The sequence below is a fragment of the Juglans regia genome, chromosome 16, assembly GCF_001411555.2.
Source record: "Juglans regia cultivar Chandler chromosome 16, Walnut 2.0, whole genome shotgun sequence".
Classification (NCBI taxonomy): Eukaryota; Viridiplantae; Streptophyta; class Magnoliopsida; order Fagales; family Juglandaceae; genus Juglans; species Juglans regia.
The window spans coordinates 581,734-602,977 of NC_049916.1; the positions used below are offsets into that span (position 1 = coordinate 581,734).

The 21,244-nt window shown below is 35.9% G+C and overlaps 4 protein-coding genes across 6 annotated transcripts; 2 read left to right on the plus strand and 2 right to left on the minus strand.

Annotated features, from left to right (window-relative positions):
* Positions 1–1,165: 1,165 nt before the first annotated feature.
* On the minus strand, positions 1,166–4,870 carry LOC109004496 (probable NADH dehydrogenase [ubiquinone] 1 alpha subcomplex subunit 5, mitochondrial). Its single transcript, XM_018983056.2, has 2 exons — positions 4,462–4,870; positions 1,166–1,833 (listed from the first exon to the last, which is right to left on the minus strand). Exons 1-2 carry the CDS (start codon positions 4,772–4,774, stop codon positions 1,637–1,639), a joined length of 510 nt encoding a protein of 169 aa, XP_018838601.1. The 5' UTR covers positions 4,775–4,870; the 3' UTR covers positions 1,166–1,636.
* Positions 4,871–7,294: 2,424 nt separating this feature from the next.
* Positions 7,295–12,961, plus strand: LOC109004495 (protein SGT1 homolog). Its single transcript, XM_018983055.2, has 10 exons — positions 7,295–7,586; positions 8,350–8,419; positions 9,826–9,950; positions 10,285–10,414; positions 10,662–10,758; positions 10,850–10,915; positions 11,035–11,170; positions 11,845–11,927; positions 12,324–12,428; positions 12,597–12,961. The coding sequence occupies exons 1-10, from the start codon at positions 7,427–7,429 to the stop codon at positions 12,702–12,704; spliced, it is 1,080 nt and encodes a 359-aa protein (XP_018838600.1). The 5' UTR covers positions 7,295–7,426; the 3' UTR covers positions 12,705–12,961.
* On the minus strand, positions 12,743–15,769 carry LOC109004456 (receptor-like protein EIX2). Its single transcript, XM_035686854.1, has 2 exons — positions 15,488–15,769; positions 12,743–15,361 (listed from the first exon to the last, which is right to left on the minus strand). The coding sequence occupies exon 2, from the start codon at positions 14,445–14,447 to the stop codon at positions 13,275–13,277; it is 1,173 nt and encodes a 390-aa protein (XP_035542747.1). The 5' UTR covers positions 14,448–15,361; positions 15,488–15,769; the 3' UTR covers positions 12,743–13,274.
* A 590-nt stretch (positions 15,770–16,359) lies between these two features.
* On the plus strand, positions 16,360–20,969 carry LOC109015020 (trafficking protein particle complex subunit 1-like). 3 transcript variants are annotated; one of them, XM_035686855.1, is made up of 6 exons: positions 16,360–16,481; positions 17,918–18,161; positions 18,635–18,749; positions 19,502–19,620; positions 20,522–20,581; positions 20,676–20,969. In XM_035686855.1, exons 2-5 carry the CDS (start codon positions 17,938–17,940, stop codon positions 20,571–20,573), a joined length of 510 nt encoding a protein of 169 aa, XP_035542748.1. In that variant the 5' UTR covers positions 16,360–16,481; positions 17,918–17,937; the 3' UTR covers positions 20,574–20,581; positions 20,676–20,969. The 3 variants fall into 3 exon arrangements, with proteins under 3 accessions (XP_035542748.1, XP_018853060.1, XP_018853062.1); XM_018997517.2 differs by having other exon boundaries at positions 16,363–16,481; positions 17,929–18,161; XM_018997515.2 differs by having other exon boundaries at positions 20,522–20,969.
* The last annotated feature ends 275 nt before the right edge of the window (positions 20,970–21,244 follow it).

Below are 21,244 nucleotides of genomic sequence, written 5' to 3' on the forward strand. Positions count from 1 at the left end.
CATGAGATTGTAACTGTCTGTACCTCTCTGCCTTAAGTGGGATGTCATTTCACCTTATCAGAAAAGCCTTAATTAAAAAGCTATTTTGGTTTTTGAAATTATTAGCTTCACAGATGTTTTTGAGAGATTCATTAGTGTTGGGGGAGCTGAGTGGGTGGCTAAAAATTTAGATGACCTTTATTGCATGTTCTTACACTCACTGGGGATTGATGGTAATGAGAGGGATAGAATGATATGGAAGCATACGTGTAGTAAAAAGTTTTCGGTACGATATTACTATAAGGCATTGACTGTTCAGCATTGTTTTTGTTTTCCTTTTCCTTGGAAGAGTATTTGAAGGTCACATATACCTTCCAAAGTCACTTTTTTCATATGGACAGCATCACTTGGAAATATTTTGACAATCGATAACTTGAGAAAGCGCAGTCTTGTTGTTATGTAGTGTTGTTTCATATGTAAGAAATATGGAGAATCTGTGAATCATTTACTTCTACACTGTGAGGTGGCAAAGACAGTGGGATGTTGTTTTGAGTAGAGTTGGGATGGCCTGGATGATGCCAATGAAAGTAGTGGATTTACTTGCATGTTGGCTTGTGGTGTATTTGGTGGGAAATGAACGAGAGATGTTTTAGCAATAAGGAGCGCAACTATGGATGAAATCTGGAAATTCTGTGTTTTCTTTACTTCAATGGTTTTCAGCTATAGGGATTAATGGAGATTCAACTCATGATTTTCTGTTTTCATTTTCTTCTTTATAGAATGTAATTTAGGTGTTTTATTTTGTATTCTTCCTGGATGCATGGCTTGCGCCTATTTCATTTGATGAATAAAATTCCTTCTTGCGTATAAAAAAGAAAAATGTTCATGCGTTCCATTGCGGTTGGTGGCCACTGGTGTGTCTGTGAGAGCACTAGCCAGGGGAGATCACTACCATGAATTGGAATTTCAATCTTTATTATAATACTATATTCTAAGAATATTATGACTTTTTCATGTTTAAATATAAAGAAAGAGAGGGAAAATGAAACAAATGATAATAATAATAATAAATATTTACATAGATGACAAATATAGAGCAACATTTTAGCTCCTATGCATTTACTTTGTGCATAATCCAATGGAGACCTTATATGCAAAACTGCTGAACTATTGTAAATGCTCTCAGTTGGCAACTCAAAGAAGCTGAGATTGTTAAAATAAATTTGGAGGATTCTAATCCCAATAACCATTCTCTTTGTCCCCAACGTTAAACAAATTACACTTTCCATATTCAACAAAACAACAGAATCTTCCACAGCTTATATCACATATGCACTTAATTCATATGAGCCCTTAAAAGACCAGCCTTTTGAACCGACTGCATGCTCCAAAGTTTCAAACTCCAGACGCAGCTAACAATACTTCTTAAAACGTAACTAGTTTCATTTCCACAGACGCAAGAACGGTGATAGAAATAACATGATTTTGCACTTCACACTTCAAGTGGAGATTATTAAGATACAAGCCTTTGTCCCAGATATTAAACTCCCTTCCTTCTAGCAAACAGTCCCACTAAACGAGAACAAAATCAGGAGAATATGGGGAAAAGAAGACATTCAGCTCTGGAATCCTAAGTTCCCCAAAGACATGCAGCATTTTACTCCTTTATCTGCGACTCACTGGAGGTTGCTGCAGCTTCATCCATTTTGGGGCGTGAAGTAATAGCCTCCAGCGTGTTGTAAAACTCCTCTGGAAGCGGACCAGGTCGGTGCAGAGGGATATGCTTAGGAACTGGAGCATCATTCTCAATAACCTCACATTCATAGTCATCAGGAACACCCCATGGATCCCACTCTGCATTCCAACACAATGCAGAAAACACAAAACCCATTAAGAACTGTATTTATTTGCTTATCAAGTATAAGTAATGAAATTACAGGCAATAGCCTCCAACATTTTAAGGAAAGATTATTGAATTCTTTTCAAGGCATCCAGATACATGATCTCACATATAGTTTGGCTCTCCAATAGATATCTTGTTCTTCAAGACTGAAATACTCTTAATGATGAGTCAATATTATTAATCATGCATAAGGGCACAACCCAAGTACACGGAATGTATATAAGAGCAAATAAAATCTATATAAGAAAAAACTAGAACTACTAGTCTATTATAAAGTGATGTCCAGACATGAAGGTTTAGCACTGTAGAACTAAGCTCATCCACCAACTTCATGCAGTCTTCAAAGTTCCTTGCATTGAGTTCCTTTCACGCACCATATTATGCATACAGGAACCATCCTCCAAACTTCCATATTTACTTTCCTATTTCTACCACATCCAATAACTCTACTACCATTAGGGCATCACCCACTCCACTCCATAAAGATGAAAGGCCCAAACTATTCTAGCAGGCTTTGCAATGCAACAGAGGATGATTTATTGTTTCACGACTATTCTTGCACATGTAATACCAATCCATCACCAAGGTTCTTTTCTCAAGTTATCCCTAATTAGAACCTTCCATGATGCAGTTGTCCACACAAATAATGCCCTTCTTAAAAAAAGAAGTGTCCCTGGACCCCAAAGTGTGATAAAAATGTTTGGCTTCGAACTTCCTTCTCTTGGACAAAATCCACCAGATCCTATTCTCAATAACATTTTCCATCCTTTAAGAATTAAAGGGGTTAAAGAATGATGAAAAAATATTCACTTCCCAATCACGCGCTGAGTGCATAAAGGTGATGTTCCATTGTATAGTGTCATTAGATAGCTGCCAACAATCTGCCACAAGTGCCTCCTGTTACGGGGAAATCCTTATACAATTCCGAGAACACTAACTTCATGACACCTTAAAATAAAATATTAAAATTTGAATTCTCTCTTAAGAACTGCTATAAATTAAAATTTCCCTTTTAACTTTGAAATTTTTCCAGAATGCCCTATGGATCCCTATTTCTCATCGAAAGCAATGATTTATTTCTTTTCTTCTTCTTATTCATTTTTTAATTTTGATAGCAATCAATTGAGGGAAAATATTTCTGATCAGTTTAGATGATCACAGGATGGTGCCAAACTAGGTGATCCATTCATCCGAGGTTAGGATACAACTCAGTCTCAAAGGATTCCATAAATTTAATTCATCAACTCTCATCTTTTACTTGCCCATCTAACTTTATATTCTTGTCCTGCACTAGTAATTCATCTCTTTCCAATGACCTAGTGAAACGGTTAGACCAGGTCAGTTAGGTTACAAAATTCTTCTGGTACATCAACCTCATTCCTACACGATCTTGCAATCTTTGAGAGTGTTTATTTATTGGCTTTTGTGAAGGTAGATAGGAAAGTATAATAATTTTTTTTAATATGTTTTGTATTAGGATTTGTGAAAGTGAAAGGTAGATAGGAACTTATTTAGGTATAATGTTTTTGGGATATTAATGCAATTGTTTACTAATACAAAAAATGTTTTTGGGATATTTTTGTTTTGGCTTTTGTAAAAGTTGTTTTGGTTTTTATGTTTTTTACTTTTTACTGAAAACTAGGCAAACAATTGGATGAAAAGTTGAAATAGGATTTTTTTTTTTTTTTTTTTTTGAGATTGAGAGATGTTTGAAAATTGATGGTAACCAAACATGGCCCAAATGTCGCTTAGCCATTACTTTGCATTTCAGATTGAGATTTACCTTTCCCAAAACTTAAAGCTCTCCTGGTAAACCACAACTGGATATTCCTAGAATGAGGGGGGAACTCACTCAGAGGCACATCTTCAACTCTTAAGGCAAAGAACCTTTTGTTTTTACAGGCTTAAAGTGTATAGGACCTTACATTTAAAGAATCTCCAACACCTTTAATGAAATAATTTTTTCATCCTCAGTTAACTCGTTAACCCAACATGAGAGGCGAAAATTATCGAAGTAAAAAGACGATCAAATTCTTTATGAACTTGAGACAACTATCTGGCTCAGTCAGTACACTCTGCTTGATAAGGTGAACAACATCAACAAAGACACAAAACTTGCATATATTTTTTTTCTTCCTCTTCTTTCCCTCATTCAATCAGCAACAAAATCAATGACAAACACGAACCCAGCACAGAATTGTACAGACTAATGCACTTCCAGCATAACTACATGTCTCAAAGCCCAATTTCCCAGGTTTCAAAATCAAACTACCCCCCAAAAAAAAACCATTTTTTTCTTTTTATTTGTTCAATTAGCTCAGCCCCCGCCCCCAAACGAGGAATAAAAGTGAAATCGCAAAACATATCTCTTCGTCCACATGAACCATCATTTTCGTAAAGAACTTAACTCTCCCCTGGGCCGAATTATCTATCTCTCAGATTACCAGAATCACTAAAAAAATCCGTTTTTCGAACTCGAATCTTTATTTCCTTTCATACTATTTCCTCAATTTGTCAGCAACCCAAATAAACATAAAAAATACTGAAGAAACGGTTTTCTTAAAAAAAAGTATACGGACCGATCATTTTTCCGATGAGAGTGAGCTCGTCGCGGGCCTCCTCAATGAGCTCCTCGACCTGGCCGCATCCGAGCCTCTTCTCGATGGCCTCCCAGTCCTCCTCTTCCTTGCACACATTGAGTCTGTGCCTCGTGAAGCTCTCCACGGCCTTCCGGTAACCCTCGTCCTCTGGCACCGCCTGGATCTCCTTCAGCGTCTTGGAGTACAGCTCAATTAGTACCTGCCGCGCGTTCGGTACGACGTCCAGCCCCACGATCCCCGTCGTTTGTTTCACCTTCGCCAACAATGGCCGTCCGATCGCCCGCAGGAACATCTTTCAAATTTTGCTAATCGCCTTTGTGCGTTAGTGTTAGGAGACGTCGACAGATTTGGGTCCGATGGAAAATGGCGGAGTGGAGTTTGGAGGTTCCTATGTAGCACTATTCATAACTACATCCGGGCTGAATATTTTCCGGTCCGGTCCAGTTCCGAAGGCGATTATCGGGCCGCATTTTGGGTTACCCGGATTATCCATCTGTATATATCTAAGCGGTTACGGGTACATGAACCGGGTAATTCGATACCCGCAATCCTAGTGTACTATTTATTATTATTCATAAATTTTAACTCACAAATTTTATTAATATTTCTAAATTATCTCAACTTATCTAATCTCTCAATCCAAACAGGATTAAAAAAATTAAATAAATTATACCCAATATAAATATAAACTGGGTATTCGGATTATCGGGTATCCAGATTTTTGAATTCAGATTCTTCTGAATAGTGACCTGGGTTATGGTCAGGGTTAATCTGGACTACTTGGATCCAAGTCAGTTGTATAATCAGATACCTAAGTCTTATGTTTGGAAGTTTAATGCCGATCATTTTATATTAAAACTATTGTTGATTTCTTAAATTTGATAAATTTCAACAACTTCATTCCATATATTAAATTTTAAAGAATATTTTATTTAAGTAATTTATCCCTAAATATTTATAAAGATAGAAAATAATTATCATCCTTATTTAATCATATATCAGATTAGTTTTGTGTTTTGTGTTTGTTTGTTGCACTGATCAATTATATGTGTCCAAAGGATGTATAGTTCCCATCAATCTACAAACCTGCCCTAAGGGCATGGCGTGATGTGGTTTGTTTTAAGTAATGGAATCCAAAAGAATAAATCTTTCAATCAGTCAATCTCATACTCCACGTCCTGTAAAAAAAAAAAATTTTAGTTGTGTAGAATATGAGGATAAATAGTGATTGATACATAACAAAATTTTGAAATACTAACACCTAATCAAGACAATTTGTCAAGAATCTAATGACCTGCCGGCATACAGACATGCAATCAAACTCTAAGACTGCGTTTAGATGTTGAGTTGATCTAAACTGAGTTGAGTTCTTTATGAATAATAATGAGTTGAGTAATACAGAGAGTTATGTGGAACTCATCTAAACTGAGTTTAAAGTGTATTTGAATGTTAAGATGAATTTAATACTTTTTATGAGAAATTGAATAAGGTTGTGGGTGGATCTTATGTATAAAGATGTGTTAAGTTAAAAAAAGTTATGGGTCTCACGTGTAAGAATGTTTTAAGTTGGGATGAATTTAGTAATTTAAGAATTAGGCGTTTGTATATTAAGTTCGGCTTAAAATTAGACTGAATTCATTTAAGCTCAACTAAGTTTGTACTAAAAAAATACTCAAGTAGTGATACAATATTACAAATTCTTAATAAAAATCAATACGAGAGATTACGTCTTAAAAGAGTTGGGGGCTTAGAATAGCTCGCTCAAGTTACTACTCCTTCACTTTTTTGTTTTTTTTTTGTTTTTATTTCATATTTTTTTAATAAATTTAAATTTTAAAAAAAAATTCAATACACTTAAAAATCACTTCTTTAATCGTTAAATAAAATAAAAATTCTTGACAAGCAATAAAATTGAATGGTACAGTTGGGAGGACAAAGTAATTTTTTCCGTCTTTAATACCATCGCAAGGACAGTGCAAAAAATTCCAGACATCACTTTTTCTTGGAGGATTCTATGTACATTCCCCACAATGTGAAATCAAGGCCATTTCGGCGATGATGGATCATTACTAATTTATCAAAGATTTATTTTATAATAATAATAATAATAATAAAAAATAAATAAATAAATAATGTATGGCGGAAGATTCTAGAGTATAGTAACACTTGCGTCTCTCATAATAAAACTTACTTTACCACTTTATCCCATATTCCTAACCTCACAGCCCAAGCATTCAATGTTTATTATCCCTCCCTTTTTTTTTTTTTTTGTCTTATTTTTATTTTAATGTATATATATGTATATTTCATCATATACTTTATAAAAATAAATAAAAAATAAATAAATTAAAGGTTTAACTTAAACCCAACTTCTTTAATGATTCGTTGGTTGTAAATTATAAATTAGCTATTAGTTGTTCTTCTTAGGTAATTTTTGGAATCTGGTTTGGTTTATCAGTTTAATTTAGAAACTTGAGACCTTAATTTTTTTTTTTTTTACGTATTTGTTTTATAAATATTTAAAAAAATTATAAATTATAAATTATAAAAATAAATAAATAAATATAGAAAGTTTCTTGGTTGAGTTTTTTTTTTTTTTTTTTTTTATCTATAAGCGATGCCATATGACCACGAAACAGTATTTCTCACGAATAAAGTTAAATGAGAATGGTATTTGTGGGAAATCAAATAAAAATAATTGAAAAATGAGAATAGGATTTTGATAACAAATTCTTCTTATAATTTAAATGAACATTTTCGGAGTAATTTATCATTTAAAAAAAAAAAAAAAAAACCAATCATAAATTAGACGTTCCATTTAAAGGGTTACGTTACGCAGACTCGCCTGTACAAGTCAATCCGTGTTCTTCTCCCCTTCCTTTCCCTTCCTGCAAATCTAATCGTCTCTTCAATTCTCTCTCTCTCTGTCTCTGCGTCACCGTCCATGGAGTCCGATCTCGAAACCAAGGCGAAGGAAGCCTTCATCGACGACCACTTCGAGCTGGCCGAGCAGCTCTACTCCCAGGCCATCGCTCTCAACCCTACCCGGGCCGAGCTTTTCGCCGACCGCGCCCAGGCCAACCTCAAACTCAACAACTTCACTGGTACTCACTTCGATCTTTCTTTCCGATAGTTTTTCTGACTCTTAATTTAGCGTGGCGGGTTTAATTACCCTACTTTTGTTGGGTTGCTGAGAAAGCTGAGTAAAAGAAAGGAGGGTGTTGGATATTTTTTTTATTCTATACAGTTGTTGAGGCTGAAGTTTAGAACTTCACTTGCACAGTTTTTTAGGAAACCCTTTACCCAAAGAACGGAAGTAAATGAACGGAGATGATCTCGTTGCCGATAAAACCGAACACAGAGAATCAATTAGTTTCATTTCTTTTGTTTCATTAATATAGTCTGCTGTTGAAGAAAAAAATATTTAAATTATAAAAGAAAGCAATAGAGAAGAAGATTGTGCTTTATAATGATCTTCTGTTGCATATGTTGAAACAAAAAATACGTCATGGGTTAGCAGGAGAACCGAGCAATACGTAATACTAATTAATTTTTTTTTATCACTAATTGAAGAAATCTTTATTATCAAAATATTTGTGGGAAATCAAAAAGCTTGAGCTCAGATTTTTCTTTTCAGAAAGAAAAAGAAAAAGACTCCTTGAGCTTACATGACATTGTTAATTTGGTACGACAACATGTTTGTTTGAGGTTGATAGTGAAAGTGTTGAACTAAGTTTGGGCGATTTACTCCTCAGCTCAAACCAGCTCGTTTACACATATGTATATCTCCTTTTTTTGTTGCTGAATATTTGTTATGATAATGGTTTATAAAAGTTGCTAATTAATAATTTGTAATTTCTTGCGCAGAGGCTGTTGCTGATGCAAACAAAGCAATTGAAATGAACCCTTTGTTGGCAAGAGCGTACTTGCGTAAAGGGTGAGTACAATACAGTAGGCATGTAGACATATGCGTTGTTGTATCTGAGTGTACGTTCAGCTTCATTTGAAAATTGAAGCTGTTGGAGAAATACATGGTGAATAAGCCTGTCATTTTTTTCCTCTTAAAGTTAGTAATAGTAATTGTGTTTCATATCTATGTTATGGACCTTGCTAGTTTTTCTTTTGCCGAGACATTAGAAAAATAGATCATACCAATCATGTAGACTTAGTGATGTATTTGCATTACTCAAAGATTTGCTCTTTGCAGACTCTTTCTAGTTACTATGGAAACTATAATAGTTTCTACTAATTCTCCTGGCTGGAAATGTAGCCATTATCCTCTTTGTAGTTGGATTGTGTTGTGAATGAAAAAGCATTTTACTTTAAGCGGACTGTGAGGAGTATTATCTCATCATTGCAGATTTTTTCTTTTCACAACTCCATCTAGATGCTGCAGAATTCCTGTATTTCTCAATATATTCTCCAGTTTATGGATGCACATCTTGATTCCAGCCAACTCTTTTCTTAGACTTCATTTCTAGTCCAATTTCCTCATGTTGTACTTTTTTTTTCATTATTTTGTTTATAGGTAAAAGAAATTTTATTAATAGAAATGAAAATAGGTATAGTCCAAGTAACAAGACGTATACAAGTGAAAACACCTAGTCAAGAACTACAAATAGATACATGAAAATCATGAAAACTGAGTCTGTATAGATCTATAGACCATTGCAATTGCCCATGACATTAGCGTATCATAGAAGAAATGTCTGAATTCATCCAATGAGCTTCCTTGATTTCTTGTTTTTTATCATCAAATGCATTACGCATGAGAAAACATTCTCAATAAAAAGCTGTGCTTGCTTAATTAGGGACAATATTGATTCCTACTAGTATGGGTTCTGTTAGTTTTGGATATAAAGAGAGTGCATTTTATAACTGGTTCTTGGCTCTATGAATGAAGTTTTAGGATCTCTGGTTTCCCTCAGTAGAACCTCACTGACTACCACCGTAGCCCTGCTTCTCATGATTTCAATGCTTTTGAGTACTAGGCTACCTTTTCCACTACCTTTTCCAATTTCAAAGTAAACCATGCTAAAAACAAACATTGAAGAGAAAATTGATTGGCTAGAGCATCTTTGGCATACTGTAATGATTCTTTTTATTTGTTTTGATAGGATACTAGTCTAGGTTCAGTTCTCACTTCTCGAGCCATATGAAACCTTTTGCAGCTAGATACTTCTGCCTGGACATTTTCGGTGTGAAAATTAGGAATTTGTTTACCTTTAGTTTGAAGGCCTATTTCCTTTGCAATTGTATTTCCCACATGTTTGTCGTTCATCCGTTTGGACTGATCACGAATGACTTCTTGATCATGGATTCTTTTGATATCTCCTTTTACAGCTCTGCATGCTTCAACCTTGAAGAATATCAGACTGCAAAAGCAGCATTGGAAACCGGTGCATCTTTGGCCCCTGAAGATTCAAGATTCACCAATTTACTCAAAGAATGTGATCAGTTGATTGCAAGTGCGTAATTGCTGCTTAAAACTGTAAATCTCTTAAATGTCAATGAAGCTTTCTGTGCTTTTAGTCACAGCTGGATATTTAAATATCTTTTGGGTTGAAATGTGATTTTCTTTTGTTAAGGAAATACATATATGTGAAAGTTTTGGTGTACTCATATGTATACCTCCGGTGTACTTGGGCTATGCCTATCTTTATATCAATCAAATGACTTCTTACTTATCAAAATATATATATATATATATATATGTGAAAGTTATCATATAAGGCAAATTAGAATGTGGCATCACGACAACCTTCTCAACGTCTTATCAGTGAAAGTTGCATATTTTGTCAGAGGAAACTGTTGATATACCAAAGCACTCATCGGAGAAAACCACCTCAACAAATGTATCTTCAGAAAGTTTTCAGCCTGTGGATGACCTTTCCAATCAGGTGACACAAACACCAGCCAAACCAAAATACAGGTTTGTACAGCTGTGTTTCTTGGTTTCATCTGATGTATAGTGTGGCTGAGAAGGCGACATTAAAATTTATAGTTCCACATCTCTTTCATTTAAAGGTTCTCTACAAAGTTAAGAATTTCTATTTTGATTGTTTTTCTCAAATTTTAGTTAATGAGTACATATATTAATGTTGTGTTCATTCAATGAACTATAGAATCTATGCAAACTTGGAACAGTGAATAATACATTTACTATTAAAAAAGTGCAGGCATGAATTCTACCAGAAGCCAGAGGAAGTGGTGGTGACTATCTTTGCCAAGGGCATACCTGCTAAAAATGTTTCTGTTGACTTTGGTGAACAAATAGTACGATTGATACCTTCCGAGTTTATTCACCTTTCGCATTGATTTCAGTTGTATGACTGAACCAATTCTAAATTTTATTGGTTATATGCAGCTTAGTGTTAGCATTGATGTTCCTGGTGAAGATGTGTATCATTTTCAACCTCGCTTATTTGGAAAGGTAATGCATGCAACTTGTGAAAATAAAACATAATTGTCAGTATTCACACTGAATTTCATTAGAATCTCATATTGTTACTGATGCCAAGTTTACCGTGGTGTTTTGCTGTCTGCATACAGATAATACCTTCCAACTGTAGGTATGTTGTTTTGTCTACCAAAGTTGAAGTTCGCCTCGCCAAAGCTGAACCAATAAATTGGACAGCTCTTGAATTCAGCAATACAAATATAGTTCCACAAAGGGTAAATGCCTCAGGTGGGTTAATATTTTCCTATTGTAGTATGTTTTGGTGTTGAAAGTAACAGTATTGAAATGTGGATTGGATTTGAGCCACATCTGGAGCTGCTTCACTTGTCTCCTTTGTACTTTCTGTCTTTCCCTTTCTTAATCTTCAAATGAAAGTAGAATTGTGCAGCTGCTTTCTTCTGAAATCCTCTGGTTTCTCCTACTTATAAAAATAAATTAATAATAAATAATCGACTGGTTTCTCCTGAACTGGATGTCTGAAAAACTAGAACCAGGACCAGTTTGCAATCCCCACAATTTGGTGCCGGTCATGTCGTACAGTGATGATACTTGTATTGGGTAGTGTTTCTTCCTGCAATTTGTATGATCTTCATGGTAAAATCTTGTAGTTTTACGCGCATTTTGAGACACGGGCCTGGCAGCCCACAAATAGTCCAGCTCGTATGTGGGCTTGGAAAGAGTTTCCTGCTCGTTTGGAGACGGGGGAAAGTTGTTAGAAAGCCTGGCCCAGCCTAGTTTGAGCTTTGGGTGTGCTAGCTGTTAGGCTTGGCTGGTGATAGTTTATAAGAAATTGTGTACCTACACCAAAATATGGTATCTTGAGCAATATAATTGCTAAAGGAGGCTCAATATTCACCCATACTTCGCGTCGATAAGCATGATTTCTGCTTTTAATTTTGCAGTTATTGGATCTCAAAGACCAACTTACCCATCCTCAAAACCAAAAAAGGATTGGGATAAGATCGAAGCAGACGTGAAGAAGGAGGTCAGCCTCTATCCCACTTTATTCTTAGATGATACACACTTTTGGGTCTTGGCCCAGGTTTAGATTTCATCCTTGTTGTTTGAACAGATTAAAAGCGAACAACATTGCCCTTTGATTCACTAGAATTGCCTATGTGGCAGACAGGAGGCAGATGTGGCACTGTTAACTGTCTGGCATGTGCATTTTTTTCCCCATGCTTGGCATGTATGCAATTCAATTCACAGTTGATAGGAAGGGTAACATTACTATTACTTCTAGATTATATAACGACAAACTGAAACCTTTAAATTTCAGGATGAAATCTGAACTAAGATCAAAGTTCAGGAATCAAGAGCCTATTCCAGCATCCTTTTGTTTTTCAGTGTACTTTGTACTTATCAGTTTTTTCCTTTTCAGGAGAAAGATGAAAAGCTTGATGGTGATGCAGCTTTAAACAAATTTTTCCAAAACATATACGCAGATGCTGATGAGGACACCAAAAGAGCCATGAAAAAATCATTTGTAAGTTTTTGAGTCTTAGCCATATTTTTTTAAAAAAGTTTTGACTTCAAAATGATAAACCTAATTATTTTGTGGTTTTCTTGAAGATCATATTTTTAAAAGAACCAAATTATTTGGTGACTTTGTTTCCAAACTCATTGCGTTTTGTACTGCTTTGAAATTACACAGGTTGAGTCAAATGGGACGGTGCTCTCCACGAACTGGAAGGAAGTGGGTTCAAAGAAGGTGGAGGGAAGCCCTCCTGATGGTATGGAGATGAGGAGATGGGAGTACTAAGACTGGTTGTCAAATCAGATATATTGTAATTTGGTGGGGGTGTGCGATCATGCTGCTTGAACCTTTTTTAAGTTCTCTTTTTTCAAGCTTTAGTTGATGTGATTGTGTCGGCGTCACATGAATCCCAAGTAACTGCTGGAACAGGAGGAAGGAAACTCATCATTCTCGTTTTATTTTTCCCTTTTGGTGTGCGTGCCGTGTTTATGTAAGAGATTATCTTCATGTAATTTGAGTATCGGAACCCTTTTGCCCGTCTAGTCTTGTTTAAATCTAACCTTGGTTGCTGAGAGCCATGAGCTCCAGTTGTGCCGTAACTTCTCTGGGGTGTGCATATGGTTAGTGGCAATGCCTGTGGCGTACGGGAAATGCGAATCTATGTGCTCCATGCCCATTGCCCAGCGTTTGAAGAGAGCTGAAATATTGCGGTTTTGGTCAAACAGATACCAAAACCATGTATAAGAAGGCAGGCGTGTAGACAAAAGAAATTAAGGACAACCAAAACCATGGAAAGCGTTCTTTTATTTCTTTCTACAAAATACAATACGCAAACCCATGGTTTAGCCATTTTCGTTACGCTCTCAAGCTCCGCCAAAAGAGTCTATACATCATGTCATCCAAAAACCTGAAGTAAGCAAGTCTCCATACCTTGCTGAATGCTAATGGACCTACTATGCCCCAAAACCCCACAACAAACCCAAGTGGAATACTTATATAAAACCACTTCATGTCAATCCAGCCATCGTCCTCGCCACCTTCATTATCAGCATTTGGTGTTGGCTCAGGGGGCTGGTCATCTCCAATGCAACTAACTGTAAGTGGAGGTCCACAAAGATCATGATTACCAATGAAACTCAATGCACTAAAGGTTTGTATCTGGGTACCGGAGGGAATTCTGCCAGAGAAGTTGTTGTATGATAAGTTCAAATGAGACAAGGATGTCAAACTCGCCAAGCTTTGAGGTATTGCACCTGTTAATTGATTCCAGGAGAGATCAAGAGATTCCAATAATCTCATGGCATTGATATTATCAGGAATCCCTCTATTGAGTTTGTTGGCTGACAGATTCAAGAATCGCAGGCTGTAGAGACTGGTGACCCCCTTAGGGATCTCTTCAATTAAATTGTTGCTTGAGAGGTCCATGCTTTTGACGAGAGCAAGTGTTTGGCTATAATATTTGTACTCTCTTCCCTTCGTTACCAAGACTGCTGTTTCTGTTAATGTTTTCAGTGGTAGAAGGAAATCAAAGACACCACTGGAGTCATCTTGTCTCGCCATAGCACTAAAATTGCCAAAGCATCTCGGTATGTGTCCGGAGAAGTTGTTCCGTGCAAGGTCCAAGATCTGAAGTGAAGTTAGGTGACACAGCTCCTGAGGAATACTGCCACTGAACTTGTTCGAGCGAAGCATAAGGACAACAAGGTCATAGTAACTATTCCCCAACCAAGTGGGTAAGCTACCAGAGAAATGATTCTCAGTGAGATCTAAGAGCCTTAAACTTGTGCAATTTTGTAGCGACATTGGTAAATCTCCAAGCATGTTGTTTTTATACAATGATAGAGACTGAAGTGTGGATACAAAACCCAATGAGCTTGGTATGTTTCCTGTGAGGCTATTGTTCCCCAAGTGCAACACTTTTAATGTAGAATAATTCATCCAACAGTCAGGAAGTTCTCCGGATAAAAGATTTCTTGACAGATCCAGAAAAGCCAGACCTCTCATTCTATCATTATGTTCACAAATCATGGGAGAAAGACGTCCACTGAATGAGTTATTTGAAAGATCTAATTCTGTAATGGTACGAGAGGTGATACGGGGAAGGGGGCCAGAGAAGTTGTTTGAACCAAGATAGACAGTTTCTCCAACAGATAATCTTGGAATACTGCCTTGAAGCTGGTTTTTAGAAAGATCCAGGATATTTATTCTTGAAGAGTGGCTCCAAAACTAAGAAGGTATGACATCTGAGATTTTTGTGTTGGATAAATCTAGATATCGAAGATCTTTCTGTGATTGAAACCATGAAGGAAATAGTGGGCCTAGTCGCCATGATTCCATCGTCAATGATTGGAGTTGGAAAGGTGGAACCCAATTGGAACTTACCTTCAAAGTCAATAGGTTTGAATCAGCGTAAAGATATTTCAACCCCGTTAAGTTGGAAAGATGCATCTCGGAAACCAAACCTACCAAAAAATTTTGTGAGAGAAGTAAAGTTTCAAGATTTGAAAGGAGTCCAAAACTTACAGGAATTGCCCCACTCAATTGATTGTCAGCGATAGATAATACCCTCAATAACGACAGATTTCCTATAGATACAGGAATTGGACCAGAAATCAACTTAAGAGTCAAGGAAGAGAACAGAGAGTTTTTGAAATTTCCCAAGTTGATCAGGCAAAACACCTGAAAGTCGATTACCCTGCATATGTAAGTACTCCAAACTTTTTATGTGACATGCAGATGAATTTCCCAAGACCTCATATAGACCTCTCCCAAGTTTGTTGTGAGATGAATCTAAATGTTGTAGGTTACATAGATTCCCCAAGGAGCTCGGCAGTTTTCCTTCAAGGCCATTGAATGACAAATCAAGATGCTTCAATTGGGAAAGACATCCAAAGGCATTGGGGAGTACCCCTTGAATATGGTTACCTGAATGCGGTTGTAACCTAAATCAAGTGTGACAAGAGAGGTAAGATTATGAAGCCAGCCAAAAGTTGAAGAAACAAAGTGGTTCAACGAAAGATCTAGGAAAGTGAGGGATGTAAAATTAACAGCATCGAATTGGATCATACTTATCATCAAGTCGGATAGAGAAGAGAGCATGCTCAGCATCTGTAGCCAATTAGATGCTTTGTTAAGATTGTTGACACTCATGTCCAGGAATTCTAGCAGAGAAAGATGAGACAGCCATTCAAGATTTGCTAATATCCAGCAAGAGTCCTCGGATGTCAAGATAATGCAACTTCGTGAGATTTGCAAACTGGAAAAGGGATATCTCCCACAAAACCTGCCTGTGATAAATTTAGATACCTTAGATTCCTAAGCTGACCAAAGAAGCTTGGTATTTGATGACCTTCAAAATGTTATATAATTATAAAATAATGTTATATAATTTATAAAATAAAAGTTTAATCTTAAAGATGAAAATTTAATTAATTATATGCCTTAAACATAAAAATATATATTAAATTATATTATATATAGTCTAATATATTATATAGTTATACTAATAGTATATAACTATACTAATAGTGTAATATTAATACTATTATATAATCTAATATATTATATAGCTATACTTATAGTAACATGGTAATATGAAATCACTATAAGTTTATAACTATACTAATATATAACTATACTAATAATAAAATATTAATACTATTATATAGTCTAATATATTATATAACTAATAATAATAGTCTAATATTAGTTTTACTATATAGTCTAATAATAACTATAACTAAGTCACTATAGTCTATGACTATGTATTAAATGTATTACAAATATATATAAATTATACTTATCATTTAAAAAAAAAAAGAAAAAAAAAAGAACCATCTACATGGAAGAAACTAACAGGAAACGGAGCCATTTCCTCCATACCAACGGGAAACGGCGCCGTTTAGACTTCTAGAAGGCAATAAACTCTAAAATCGAACCTCACTCTCATCTCTTCCTCGCGTCTCTGCCGACTGCCTCACTCTGCCCGACTCTCGTCTCTGCCTCGCCAGTCGCCGCCTCGCCTCTCTTCCTCGCCGCACAGACCTTCGGCCTCACCTCACGGTAATGTTTCTCCATTTTTTTTTTTCAATTTCATTACTTGTTAGATTTAGTCTTTTAGATGCATACCTGAATCATTTCGGCCATGTGACAGAGAACTAAGAGTCTAAGACCTAATCGAACCTGGGTTCGGGGACAGAGTAAGGGGGAATGAAAAAAAAAGAGTAGAATGATTATGGATTTGCTTGTAAGAACTTGTTATGGCATGTAGATCATTCAAATGTTTTATTAGGATTTTTGTGATTGTTATTCATTTCCATTCCATTTCCTGAAACATTCCAGCCGTAAATACATCATTCCCCATTTACATTCAATCATCGCATCCCCATCACAATAGGAACCTAACATAGAACTTCATTATCAGAGTTATGGCATGTAGATCTTTCAGATTTTTAATGAAAAACTGTCAAACGTATATTTAAAAAAAACTGAAAAATCAGATCGGACCGGAAACCGGTAAAACTGAAAGTATCGGTTTAGGAGGATAACCGGTGCGTAATCGGTTTTGGAAAATGTAAAACCGGTACATACTAGTTCGGTCTTAGGTTTTGTCCAAAACCGGACCGGTTACACCCCTAATCTCTATCTCTCTCTCACTCTTTCTTTCTTTTTCTCTCTTTTCTTCTTCTCCTTCTCTCGTCTCTTCACTTTTCGTCTGATATCTCTCTCTCTCTCTCTATCTACCTCCCTCAAACCCACTCTCACTTTTCATATTTTTGGCCACATTTGCTCTTCACGGTTGTCTATATTTTTGTTTCCATCGTGGATCTGTAGGTAAATGAAGAGGTATTTCGTACAGATCTGAGTTGATGTAGATTTTTTTAACTCGTTTTATTTCTATTTTTTTCCTATAGATTTGAACAGATCTTCATATATTTGAAGAGATCTTGTTCAGATCTCAATGTTATTATTATTATTTTTTTGCTTGATCTTTATTTTTTTTTCTGTTTCACTAATTTTGTTGTGCTTTCCTATCGGGTTATTTTGTTTTTCATAGATGTGGATTATTTTTTTTTCGGTGTACGCGAATGAAGAAACCCTTTTCATTCCTTAGAGATCTAAGTAGATCTGAAAGAATTTTTTTTTAAAACTTTTTTTGTTGTTATTGGTCGTTTAATTTTTCTAAGATCTGAGTGTTGTTTTTTTTTTCGTGTAGAGTAATGTACACATCATCTTCATTCACTATAGATCTGAGCAGTTATCAATTTTTTTGAAATTGTTTTATTTTTATTCATTAAAAAAATACGAGCAGAAGGGTAATTTTTTTAATGCTTTGAAAGAAAGCAGGGGTAAAATCGGAAAAGAAAATGTTAGATGAAAATACTGTTCATCTAACATTCGCGCTTATTTATATAGTAGATATAAGAATGCGTAAGTTAGCTCAATTCTGTCACAATTTTGTTTATCGATTGACTGCATCTTTGAAATTGCAATGCTAGCGTTCATGCAGAATTGAATAATGCAATTCTTTGGAGGGTCAGAGATTAGCCCATCGCCTCCGGCACCAACGGCATCGGGGAATAATGCACACATGATATATGTTTTCAATAGGAATGGAGTGTGCTTGCTCTACAGGGAGTGGAATCGACCACTCCACACCCTCAATCAACAGCAAGACCACAAGCTCATGTTTGGTTTGCTTTTCTCACTCAAGTCCTTAACTGCCAAGATGGATCCCACTAGGTATATAAATATGCTTCAATTGTTATCATCCATGGATGATTATGCATTGAAATTTGTTAGATGAGTTGTTTAGAGTCCAGTTACAAGTTGTCAGAGAATTTCCATGCTTTTGTGCCCACTGAGAAAGGGAAAAGAGTGATAATCGTAGCTTGTATGCAAGTAATATTTTTGGGTACAAGAAAGAACTTCAGACTGTGATGTGAATTAGTGATGCATATCTAATTCACATATAAACTCTTTGGTGTCACTTCTTAAAATGGTCAAATGCCAGAGGGGATGGTTAAAAATGTGACAACTGGGCATTAGTGACTTTCTTACACAAATGTTTTAAGTTTTTGGTGGGGTGGTTTAATTATTTCTTACTGTTTTATCATCGACCTCATGTAACTCATGATAGTGCTGTTTATAGGCATCATGTCTTCGTTATTTGTGGATTTATTTTTGTGTTCATTCACTCTGACACAATTTTGCAGTGCGGAGAAAGGAAACCTTGGGGTGCCTCAGTTGCCTGGACAAGGTTGCTCATTTCACAGCTTTCGTACTAATACATACAAGCTTAGTTTCATGGAAAGTCCATCTGGGATAAAGGTCTGCTCCAATGTTCCTTTTTTTATTGTATTTGCATTTGAAATCTCAAAAATATGTGTGAGTGCTAATTATGACATTCTTAACTATTCCTAAATCTGGCTTACTAGCCAAATATAAAGCAGTATTAGTGAGTGGTTTTTTATGAGTTCTCATATTCAAGGAAGTGATGCAGTAGGGTCTCTGACTCTCTTGTATGGAAAACATTTTGCTTAGTTTGACCTGAAACGCTAAATACAGTTGTACAGATTCCTAGATAACTTGATCCTGTCTTCAATTAAATAGAGTGCTTCTTGAAAAAGTAAATTCAGTATATATTTTATCTTGATTAATTTGCTTATATATATGTGTATATATCTTAATTAACTTGATTTTATATATATATATATATATATATTTATATGGTGCCCGAAGGGCCCTACCTTGGAGAGGTTCCCCAACATAAAATATATATATATATATATATATGGTGCTTTTACTGAGCTTATTTGAATAATTAATTTTCTGGAATTCCTCAAAATCAGATAAGTCTTAGAGGTCTCCTTGGGCATAGAGACTTTTAAGTTTTTCTGATTGTTTCATTCCTTGTATTCTGATGCATGTAACCTTAGGACTCTTGATATGGTTCAAATAAATTCATAACCAGTAGCCGTCTGACCTTGTGTAGCGACTTCAATGGTCTGTTGTGTCACAATATCATCATGAATCCCTGTGGAGAGTCCTTTCTGAATGCGCTTTTTGATCCATTTGCTCAGATTATCTTGGTTACACATCCTAGGACTGGTGATCTGCGGGAATCCCTTAAGTACATTTACAACTTATATGTTGAGTATGTTGTCAAGAACCCAATATATACTCCAGGAACTCCAATCAGGTGACAGAATGATTTTCAATTTTCTTAAACTGGTGGACATCAAATGTTATCCAGTTAGTTTGTTGTTTATAAGCTTTAGTATTTGCTTCTCAATTGAAGTCATTGTCCTACTTGTTCTTTAATTGTTAGTCACTGTTTGACGCTTAAAATGTGCACTTCTTCTTAAATATAAGAGTAGGAAAATTATTATTCTCTCTCTCTCCAGCGTCTCCCCCCTTCAGGGGCCTCTTATCACTGGGAAGAAAAGGAGAAAAAAAGGAAAGAAACTAGGCGATGCAATAATGCTGAGTGCCCTTGGGAACTTATGTTTTGAACTAGGAGTTCTTAGACAATTAGATAAGAAGTTGTATGTGGCTTTAGGGTGGATCCAGCTTTGTTGGTTTGATAGATATATAGACTGGACTAGCTGAGCCCATATCATTGCTTTGGGCTCACTTTTTTTTTAATCAGTCATTGCTTTGGGTTCTTGGAGTTATTACCTCAGACAAGTTGGACTGAGGCATTATCTCTCGGTAGGACTTGTTCCCTCTTCAAATTGGTGTTTAATTGATGGACACTTTTGTTGAGAAATGTTTTAAGTCCCATCTTTAAAAAAATTGTGTAGTGAAGTCAAAGGATCTCAAATAAAATTTTAGTATTAAGTCACAATTGTCTGAGTGCTATTTGTTTGAAATTTTCCATAATAACCACGTTTGATATGTGAACCTCAATATGTGATTCCAAGGCAGTATCTGTGCCTTTTTAGAGACCTGCTGTACTAGAATCAGAGCTGGATTTCATTCTTTAACAATTTCCCTCGTTGAGTTTTATTTAAATGCTTTTTAATATAAGCTGCAGAAAGCTGTTGCAATTTCTGTGAGAATTTTGTTCTTACGAGTGGCTATTGTAATTGCTTTTGTAGGTGTGAGCTATTCAATACAACTCTTGACCAATATGCAAGAAGCATCGCATAGGAGCTCAAGTTAGTGCTTGGACCATCATTATCTTGTATTAATGATCTTGTATAGATGCACTTCTCCTTCATTTTGAATGTTTGGTTCTGTATGTTGTGGCAGCCTTTGCACTCCGTATGGCCCCAAGGACAACGGTAAATTTGTGGTGGGTAGACCTACCTATTTAGTGAATATTTTGTGCTAATTTAAATTCCAGATTGTCACTATGGAAGATGGTCTGGCATTTTAATAGGTGTGGTTGATGGACAAGCTGTATGTGAGGTCTGGGACTAGTTTTAGAGCCTAGAAATCATTTTAATGCGGTTGGTAGCAATTGGTTGTGGTACACGTTATTTCAAAAGCTTTTGAAGGACATTGTTCAAATTTCAAATCTGACATGAGATGTTTCAAAGACTACGTTTAGATTGTTTGAGAAGTTCAAATACCATGTCCGATATGGTATGTTACCCCCATCACGATTAGATTGATCGACTTGTTTTGGGAGCGAGTGAGCGTGTCCTGTGGTTTTGGTACTTCAAGGTTCTGAATCAACATGCATTAGGTTCCGTGTTCATCTTTCTAGTTTCGCATCATCTAATCCAAAAGTTCTGCTAGCCACGGTCAGGTCATTGCCAATGCACTACATCTTCATAATTTCCCCTTTAATGGTAACTTTAGTGACTCTCAGTTCT